This window comes from Macaca fascicularis, chromosome 12 (assembly GCF_037993035.2).
Source record: "Macaca fascicularis isolate 582-1 chromosome 12, T2T-MFA8v1.1".
NCBI classification, from domain to species: Eukaryota; Metazoa; Chordata; class Mammalia; order Primates; family Cercopithecidae; genus Macaca; species Macaca fascicularis.
Genome location: NC_088386.1, coordinates 2,468,092 through 2,478,948, shown reverse-complemented (window position 1 = coordinate 2,478,948; position 10,857 = coordinate 2,468,092). Strand labels below are relative to the sequence as shown.

Here is a 10,857-nt window from a genome sequence, read left to right as displayed (position 1 = left end):
GCGGGTGTTCCAGACCACCACGATAAAGCCAATATCACATTAAAGCAAGTCACATAAAGTTACTGGCTTCCTAGTGCATATAAAAGTTTTATTTACACTACTCTGTAGTCTATTAAATGTGCAGTAGCCTTATACCTAAAATACCAATGCACCTAGCTTGACTAAGAGTATTTTATTGCTCAAAAATGCTAACGATCATCTGGGCCTTCAGCAAATCATAATCTTTTTGCGGGTGGAGGGTCTTGTCTTGATGTTGAAGGCCTTGCTGTGGATTAGACTTGGCTTAAGGGAACGTTGTGGCTGGGTCAGTCCTCTATCCGGACCACTCAAACTTTCCTCTTTTCAGCGATAGGGTTGTTTCATTTTCTTAACATTCTTGTGTTCACTGGAGTAGCATTTTTAATTTCCTTCAAGAACTTTTCCTTTACATTCATAAGTGGGCTAACTTTGGCACAAGAGGCCTCTCTTTCAGTCTATCTCGGCTTTTGACACCATCTGCTCACTGAGCTAAATCACTTCTAGCTTTTGATTTAAAGTGAGAGACCTGTGACTCTTCCTTCACCTTGAACATGTAGCGGCCATTGTAGGGTTATAGGTTAATAAGCCTAACTGCCACGTGGTTGTGCTTCAGGGAATAGGAAAGCCCCAGGAGAGAGAAAGGAGCAGAGTATCGGATGGTTGGTGAAGCAGTCGTCAACTAAGTTTACCACCTTATATGGGCATGATTTGTGGCGCCCCAAAACCATTACAGCAGTAACATCAGAGGTCACTGCTCACAGGCCACCGTAACAGATATAATAATAATGGAAATGTTAGAAATATTGGTAGAATTACCAAAATGTGACACGGAGACACCAAGTGAGCTCTTGGTATTAGAAAAATGGTGCCCATAGCCTTGCTCCGCTGAGTTGCTGCACACATTTAATTTGAAAAGCATGAAGTCTGTGAAACACAGTAAAATAGGGTGTGCCTATGTGCTACAGAGAGACATTAACATTTAAAGTGCGTAGTTTTATGTGTTTTGACAAATGCATATACCTCTATAATCCACAACCTATTACGAAGCTATTATAATTAAAAAGTTTATTTTAATTACACAAAACATTCCCTCAAAGTGCCCCCTTACCATTCAATCTCAGCCACCTCCTATAAGGCAACTACCAGTCTGGTTTCTATTCCCAAAGATAATTCTGCCTTTTATTGAATTCTAGTCACATGTGTTCAAAGAGAGTGTGATCTTTCCTGTCTTCTAGCACTCAGTGGGATACTCTTGCAATTCATCTATGTTGTTACAGATATCAATAGTTTGTACTTTTAATTGATAAATAGTATTCCATTGTATAGATACACATACTACAATTTGTACATTCAGGAAGTGAAGTACATTCACGGTGTTTTCACTGTACTGTTGGGATATTACGAATAATTTTTTTTTTTTTTTTTTTTTTTTTGAGATGGAGTCTTGCTCTGTAGCCCAGGCTGGAGTGCAGTGGCGTGATCTCGGCTCACTGCAAGCTCCGCCTCCCAGGTACGTGCCATTCTCCTGCCTCACCCTCCCAAGTAGCTGGGACTACAGGTGCCTGCCACCACGCCTGGTTAATTTATTTTTGTGTGTTTTTAGTAGAGACAGGGTTAGCCAGACCATGTTGGTCAGGATGGTCTCAGTCTCCTGACCTCATGATCTGCCTGCCTTGGCCTCCCAAAGTGCTGGGATTACAGGTGTGAACCACCGCACCCGGCCATGAGTAAACTTCTTAATAAATGTTTGCATAGAGCTCTTTAATCAACACATGTTTTTTGGTCTCAAGGTTAAATATGTGGGAGGGAGATATTTTCAACATACGATAAGTGTAAGTTTTAACTTTCTTTAAAAAAATTCGGCCAGGTGTGGTGGCTCACGCTTGTAATCCCAGCTCTTTGGGCAGCCAAGGCAGGCAGATCACCTGAAGTCAGGAGTTCGAGACTAGCCTGACCAACATGGTGGAATCCCTTCTCTACCAAAAATGCAAAAAATTTAGCCAGGTGTGGTGGCGTGTGCCTGTCATCCCAGCCACTTTGGGAGGCTGAAGCAGAAAAATTGCTTCAACCCAGGAGGCAGAAGTAGCAGTGACCCATGGCACCACTGCACTCCACTCTGGACAACAAGAGCAAAAACTCCATCTCAAAAAAAAAAAAAAAAAAAGGAAGCTAAGTTGTTTTCCAAATAGTTATACTGTTTGCATTCTCATCAGCACATAAGAATTAGTTTCCATGAATCCTAACATTTAATACTGCTCCTCTTTTAAAACTTAGTCATTTAGGAGGTCTGTAGTGGTATGTTGTGTTACTTGCTGTTTCAATTTACATTTCCCTGACAAACACTAACTTTGAGACTCATTTCATGTTATTTGCTATCTCTATATCGTTTCCCTGTTTAATCAAATCTTTGCTAACATTTTAACTGAACAATTGTAATTTTCTTATTGAATTGTGAAAGTTCTTTATATATTCTGAATATCAGCTGTGTTTTTGCAACTATTTTCTATAAAACTAAAAGTTCTCAAGGTGCCTTTCACATTATGCTAGGTGAAGTAAGCCAAACACAGAAAAGTAGTGCAAGATGTCACTTACATATGAAATCTAAAAGCGAAAATAAAAACGAAAAGAAAAACTCAAGTATGTAGCAACAGAGCAAAACAGTTGGTATTTGGGGTCAAGGTGTGAGGTCACGTGTGTCCAAAATTGGTGGGTTGCTGGTCTTGCTAACTTCAAGAATGAAGTCGTGGACCCTCGCGCTGAGTGTTACAGCTCTTAAAAGATGGTGAATCTGGAGTTTGTTCCTTAGATGCGTCCGGAGTGTCTCCCGTCTGGCGGGCTGGTGGGTTTGTGGTGTCACTGACTTCAGAGGTTAAGCTGCAGACCTTCGCAGTGAATGTTACAGCTCTTAAATGCAGCGCTGTCCCGAGTTGTCACTTCCTCCCATCCAGAGTTGTTTGTCCCTCCCGGTGGGTTGTGTTCATGCTAGCATCAACAGTGAAGCTGCAGACCTTGACGGTGTTACAACACATACAGGTAGGAACAACCCAAAGAGCACACAGCAGTTTTAAGATTTACTGCCATAAACTAAACAACAACCCTTCCACACCATACGGGTTGCCACTGCTGGCCTCGGTGCTTTTATTCCCTTATCTGGCCCCACCCACATCCTGCTGATTGGTCTATTTTACAGAGAGCTGACTGGTCCGTTTTGACAGAGTGCTGACTGGTGGGTTCACAATCCTTTATAGACAAAACTTCTTCCAGTCCCCACCAGATTAGCTAGACACGGAGCACTGATTGGTGCATTTATAAAGCTTTAGCTAGACACAGAGCACTGATTGGTGCATTTACAAACCTTTAGCTAGACACAGAGCACTGACTGGTGCATTTACAAACCTTTAGCTAGACGCAGCACTGATTGGTGCATTTACAAACCTTTACCTAGACACAGAGTGCTGATTGGTGCGTTTACAATCCTTTAGCTAGAAAAGTTCTCCAAGTCTCCACCCCACCCGGAAGCCCAGCTGGCTTCACCTCTCAATGGCCCTGGCTGTGGGGGGCTGCACTCCTGCAGCCCAGAGGGAGCTCCGTTCATGAATCAAGCCCAGCAGGCGCGGGCGGGCGGAGCCAAGTGCGGGGCCCCGGCTCCTTGGCTCTCCTGAGCCCCCACCCCCACCAAGCCCGCGCCCACCCGGAACCCGCGCCAGCCAGCGAGCGCCGCGCCCAGCCCCAGCTCCCGCCCGCGCCTCTCCCTCCACACCTGGAGCCAGCGGAGGGAGCCGGCTCCGGCCTTGGTCAGCCCCAGAGAGGGGCCCCCACAGCGCAGCCGCGGGCTGAAGGGCTCCTTGAGCGCGGCCAGAGCGGACGCCGAGGCCGAGGAGGCGCCCAGAGCGAGCGGGGGCTACCAGCACGTTGTCACCTCTCAATGGGAGATGAAGGTCGAAAGGTACAAAATTTCAGTTTCTTATAGTAAATAAATCTAGAGATCGAATATACAGCATGATAAGTATCCGGCTATGGTGGCACATACCTGTAATCCCAGCTGCTGGGGAGGCTGAGGCAGGAGAATCGCTTGAACCCACGAGGCGGAGGTTGTAGTCAGCCGAGATTGCACCGCTGCACTCCAGCCTGGGTGACAGAGTGAAACTCAGTCTAAAAAAAGAGAAAATAATAATAAAACAATAATAATAATGTACAGCATGGGGACTATCAATCATATTGTATGATATGCTAGAAATATACTAAGAGAGTACATTTGACATACTTTACCCACACATACAAAACAAAACAAAAAAACTGTATAGCATCATGGATATGTTAATTTGTTTGACTATAGTAATAATTTCGCTATATATATATCAAAACATTATTTTGTATACCTTAAATGCATACAAGAAAAAACAAAAACATCCTTCAAATAAGCTTTTACCTTGGTGAAAGTCAATTGTCTTGGTCTGTTTAGAGTATTACAACAAAAATACTATAAATGGAGTGGCTTATAAGTAACATAAATGTATTGCTCACAATGGCAGAGCTGGGCTGTCCAAGACGGAGGCACCAGCAGATTCGGTGTCTGGTGAGGGCACTCAGATTCATAGATGGCACCTTCCTGTTGCGTCCTCCCAGGGTGGCAGAGGCAAGCTGGCTCTCTGGGACCTCTTTCATAAGAGCAGTGCCATTCGTGAGGGCTCACCCACAGGACTTCATCACCTCCCAAAGGTTTCTTGTACTAACACTGTCACATTAGGTTTCAATGTACAAACTTGACGTGGACACAAATAGCACCCAAATTTTTTTATCATTCATGTTTTTGTCCAATTAAATAATTTGCCCAAATCAATGCTAGGGAGATGTTCCTATGCTTTCTTTTAGAAATATTTCGTTTTTGGGATTTACACTTAGGTTCATGATTCATTTCAAGGAAATGTTTGTGTATGATGTACGGGTCAAGGTGGGTTGGTTGGTTTGTTTATCTTAGGAATGATCAGCTCCACTTACTGGAAAGACTATCCTTTTGATTTGCCTTGGTACCTTCACCAAAAATAAGTTGCCCATGTATCTGTGAGTCTATTTCTAGACTTCCAGTTTTATCCTTTTATCTCTGCCTCTATCCTTAGGTAAATACTACCCTGTTTTGGTTTTCAATTTATTTTTATTTTTATTATTATTATTATACTTTAAGTTCTAGGGTACATGTGCATAACGTGCAGGTTTTTTACATATGTATACTTGTGCCATGTTGGTGTGCTGCACCCATCAACTCATTTACATCAGGTATAACTCCCAGTGCAATCCCTCCTCCCTCCCCTCTCCCCGTGATAGGCCCTGGTGTGTGATGTTCCCCTTCCCGAGTCCAAGTGATCTCATTGTTCAGTTCCCATCTATGAGTGAGAACATGGGGTGTTTGGTTTTCTGTTCTTGCGATAGTTTGCTGAGAATTTCAATTTTTAAAAGATATTTTTCTTACTGACTTCTAAAAATTATTTATATATTCTGGATACAAGCCCTTTATCAAATATGTCACTTACAAATATTCTACCATCCTGTACACTATCTTTTTACTCTCTTTGTGATGTCATTTGTAGTGTAGTTTTTTTTATGAAGTCTGAATTTATTTTTACTTTATTTTGTTTGGTCGCTTCCAAGATTCCATTGCCTAATTTAAGATCATGAGTATTTACTTCTATGTTTTTTCCTTAGAGCTTTAGTTTTTACCTTTAGGTCTATGGTTCATTTTGAGTTAATTTTTTTGTATGCTATCAGGAAGATGCACAAATTAATTATCTTGCATGTAGATGTTAGACAATATACCTACAAGTATACTTTCAATCATCTCTAGATTACTCGTAATACCTACATAGATACAATGTAATGTTATATAAATAGTTGTTACACTGTATTATTTTTCCGTTTGTATTATTTATGATTGTTGTGTTGTTTATAAACAGTGTTTATTACAAATATCATTTATTGAGGTTGGGCATGGTGGCTCATGCCTGTAATCCCAGCACTTTGGGAGTCTAAGGTGGGTGGATCACTTGAGGCCAAGAGTTCAAGACCAGCCTGGCCAACTTGGTGAAACCCCTGTCTCTACTAAAATTACAAAAAAATTAGCGGAGCATGGTGGCACACTCCTGTAATCCCAGCTACTTGGGAGGCTGAGGCAGGAGAATTGCTTGAACCTGGGAGGTGGAGGTTGCAGTGAGCTGAGATTGCACCATTGCACTGCAGCCTGGGCAACAAGAGCAAAACTCCATCTCAAAAAAAAAATAAAAATAAAAAACAAAAAACAAATAAAATAAAAGAAAAATAAATATTCTTTATTGTTTGTTTATAAATAGTGCAACATGAACATCATTTATTGAACAGACCATTTTTTCCCATTGAACTGTATTGGCGTGTTTGTTTAAAAAATTGACCATAAACGAAGAGTTTATTTCCACACTCTTAATAGTATTCTACTGATCTACATGTTCCTCCTTTGGCAGCACCACGCTGTCTTTTTTATCGTGGCTTTACAGTAAGTTTTGAAATTGCAAAGTGCGAACTTTCCCAAGTTCGTTTTTATTTTTCAGTATTAGTTTGACTGTTCTGGTGCCTTTTCAAGTCTATATTGGTATTAGAATCAGTTTTTGTTAAAAAAAAAAAAAAAATCCAGATGGCACCCTATTAAGCATTGCATTTTCCAAATAGCTTTGGAAAGTGTTGATTTTTACTTTTCTCTATAATACGTTGGGGATTTTTTTTTTTAAAGGCAACTAACTTGTTTCGACTTGAACTTCACGCTTTTTCCTAGAAAGTGGCTGAAATTTCACTGGTGTTCTTTTATCCTTAGTTGCTGTCTGCCTCATGCCTGTACGAGTCAGGAGTGAGCTAGAGATTTGGTTGCATTTATGCACAGAATTTGAGTCTCCTTCACTCTTGTTCTCTTTTTCTGTTTCTGCCTCACTTTCCAGCAATTATGGTTGTTGTGACCTCCGGCTTCCCTTTCCCGTGGAAATTTTGTGTTTTGTTTGTTTTTAGTCAAATATTCAGCTGCCAAACATGGTGTTGATTTCAGTTTACTTTTGGACCAAAAGCTATGAAAACAGCATAATTAATCGCTCCGTGTGGTTCCATTTTTCCATACGACAGCTTTCTTCCACAACCAGCCTGCTTTTCTCATTCTCCGGTCCCTTTAAGTGATTTCTGGGGACATTTTCAACTTTTAAAACTTTCTCTCAATGATGTTTTGGTTCCAGTGGGAACCACCCATCCATCTAGAAGGGTGCAGTTGGCCCTCTGGATCCCAGGGTTCTGCATCCACAGATTCAACCAGCCACGGATCAAAAATATTCATTCATAAATACATACATACAATTTTAAAACAAAAAAATCAAACAATTCAACAATTAAAATCATACAAATAGAAAAACAGTATAGTGCAACAATTATCTACATGCCGTTTACATTGTATTAAGTATTGTAAGTAGAGATGTAGAGATGATTTAGAGTATATGGGAGGATGTGCACAGGTTGTATGTAAATACAAAGCCATTTTATAACAGGCACTTCAGCATCTGCAGATTTTGATATCGAGAATCCTGAAACCAATTCCTTGTGGATACTGAGGGACAATTATAACTGAAAGTTTGCGTTCTCTCTTAGTGAATGCTCTTGAAAAGAACATACAATCTTAAATTGCTGGTTTTAGAGTTCTATAAACAGACTATGCTGTTTGTTAAGTGTTGTTCAAATCTGTTTTCTTAATAATTTTTTCCTACTTATTCAATCAATCCTGGTGGAAGGAGTATTAAGTATCTTCAACTATAATTATAGATTTGTCAATTTATCCTTTTAATTATGTTATTTTATACTTCATAGTTTTAAAAATAACTAACAGACATTTTAAAGAAATTTTGAGGCTGAGTGCATTGGCTCACACTTGTAATCCCGGCACTTTGGGAGGCCGAGGCGGACGGATCACGAGGTCAGGAGACCCCGATCATCCTGGCTAACACGGTGAAACCCCGTCTCTACTAAAAATACAAAAAAATTAGATGAGTGTGGTGGCGGCGCCTGTAGTCCCAACTACTCAGGAGGCTGAGGCAGGAGAATGGCGTGAACCTGGGAGGCGGAGCTTGCAGTGAGCTGAGATCCCGCTGCTGCACTCCAGCGCTGTTGCCCAGAGCGAGACTCCGTCTCAAAAAACAATAGGGAAATTTTGAGTTACTTGAACATTTCGTGATAAGTACAGAGTTCCCAATACCTTCTCACCAACCCCCAATTTGTGAGAGGTTTGTACTGGTCTATTTTGTGTGATATTAATATAGTTACCCTAGTTTTCTTGTAATTGATGTTTGTGTATTACTTTTATTTTGCCACTTAATACAGTACTACAAAATTAGTGGGTTAAAACAACAACCATTTAGTTTATTTAGATCAAAGTCCAGGCATAGGGTATCTGGGTTCTCTTGTCAGAGTCCTACAAAGCTAAAATCAAGATGTTAGCCAAGAATACAGTCTCATCCTGAGTTTGGGTGCCCTTCCAGGTTCATTCAGGTTGTATACAGAATTCAGTTTCTTGTGTTGTTCGACTGAGGTTCCTGTTTTCTTGATGGCTGTCAATTGAAGGTTGTTCTCAGCTCCTAGAGGCCACCCTCAGAACCTAAATATGCCATTCTTGATTTGGCTCTGTTTTCTTCCAGGATAGAAGGAGAAAGTCAGCTATTTTTTCTTGTATTGTTTCCTATTGTTAGGTTTTTGGGGTAGAATTACTAACCTAAAATCTATCGTTTCATCAATGCAAAATTGACTGACTAGGGATCTTAGTTCTTTTGTCATGTAGTGTAACATAATCAATGGGGGTGAGAGCTCATCACATTCATAGGTTCTCCCCTCAATCAATGGGAGAAGATAAAATAGGCAGGTATAGAAGGAGTTTTGGGATCTTGGGGTGGGGTGGGGGCCTTCCCTGCACTGCTTTTCTCTCTTTTTCTCTTTTCCTGCTTTCTTTTGTATTAATCTGGCAATTTTAATATTCCATTTTATCTCCTCCACTGGTTTTTAGTGATACCTCTTTGTTCATTTTTTTGTTCAAGTTGCTCTAGAGATTGCACTATATATCTTTAAATGATCACAGCCTACTTTGAATTAATATTACACCATTTCATTATATAATGTGAAAATTTTAGAGCAATATAATTCAATTTCCCTCATTCTTCTCTTTCACTGTTGTTCATATTCCTTTTACTTCTACATATATTATAAATCTCAAATACATTATTATCTTTTACACAATCGCCTTTTTAAAGAGATTAAAAAATGAAAAAAAAGTCACTTTTTTTCCCCCTTTGTATCCCTAGAAGTTCTGTGTTGGGCCAAATTAGAACCTGGGGCAAAAAGAAAAAACAATAATCCTGATCCTATTTAAAATTGTAATATTTTGCTCATTGATTTTTTTGCATTAATTTTGAATTAAGACATTTATTTTTCTCTTCAATGCTCAGTATTTCTGGCCGCCCATTAAACATGTACCTGAGACTGGTGCCCCCGTCGCCTGGCCCTGATTCCAGCCTTAGTAACCATTTTCTTAATCGGGTGATGAGTATTACCGATGATATATTTTGAGTCTCTATTATATAGTCTCCCATGAAAGAGTGCTGAGTTTTTTCGGACAGACAGTTCATTTCATGGAGGCTCACCCTGATCCTGCTGAGGTTTGTTCAGGCTGCGTTAGGGTAGTTCTGGACAGCTCCTTCCTGCTAAGGCGCTGCCTCTCTGGGGTCTCCCCAGGATGCTCGATGTGTTTACCTCGCTACTCTGCTGGGTGTGGATTCCAGCATCTCTCACTCCTGGAAACCTCAAGTATTTTCATTCATCCCTTGGCCTCTTAGGCCTCAATCTGCTCATTCGCAGTTTTGTATTCAGCAAAGAACTGAAGGGCCCCCTACCTAGATTTCTGCGGCTCTTTTTCTATGTAACTTCCATCCCACCTGCACTCTGTCTCATAAATTCCTGCCTTTATAGTTAGCCTCAAGGTCCAATCTTCATTTCCTCTACCCAGCTCCTGTTCTCTGTGCCAGGAAACACACAAGAACATTTTAGAAAGTTTCCCAGGCAGAAAGTCGAGTGAAAATATGAAGCTCACTACATGATTTTTTGCTATCTCAAGAATAACCTCCCTGCCCTGCCTGTCATATATTGCTGCAGTTAATCCATTTATTTTGCCAGTTTAGTAGCCATTTAGGAGAAATATAACTGTGCTGTTTGTATTTCGCCACGGCTGGACTGCCTCTTGAACTTCTTAAAGAGAGAGAGCACGCTAGAAAGCCATGGTTCCTTTGACTAGAAAATGTGCAAGTATTGCCCAGAGCCCTAGGTGTTGTGTCAATCACACGGAGACTGACAGCCCAGGAAGGCAATGTGTCAATCACACGGAGACTGACAGCCCAGAAAAGCAATGAGAGGCCCTTCCCCTCATACCAAGTCCTGGGTAGATTCAGCAGGAGGCAGGCAGAAGGGCTGATCTCTCTTCTATGACTTCCATCAACACTCAAAAAGAGGCTAGCCTCCTAAAAGAGGAGTGCAAAGACTTCTGTTGTGTTGGTTTTGTTTTGTTTTTCCATTCACCCAGCTCAGGTCTGGATGTCCTGCTGGTTCCTGGGAAGGAGTTATGGATCCTCTTCTAGAACGCTCCCATTGCATCTAGAGTAAAAGTCAACTTGTCCCCATACCTGCAATCACATATGGAGACCGTGCCCTGAGGTCCCTTCTTGCTGCATTCCAGCTGAGCTCAGCAGGGTGCCGAGCACAGGTCGGCCAGGTCTGTCCCCGTGGAGGTAGATTCACACCCAGACA

At 41.2% G+C, this 10,857-nt stretch overlaps 1 protein-coding gene across 1 annotated transcript in view; it reads left to right on the top strand.

The window, feature by feature from the left end:
* The first annotated feature begins 2,997 nt into the window (after positions 1–2,997).
* Positions 2,998–10,857, top strand: part of LOC123567872 (uncharacterized) — a 189,586-nt gene continuing 181,726 nt past the window's right edge. The window contains exons 1-2 of the mRNA XM_045366862.3: positions 2,998–3,051; positions 3,464–3,964. Of these exons, the coding sequence (XP_045222797.2) occupies positions 2,998–3,051; positions 3,464–3,964 (555 nt within the window). The remainder of the gene's footprint in view (positions 3,052–3,463; positions 3,965–10,857) is intronic.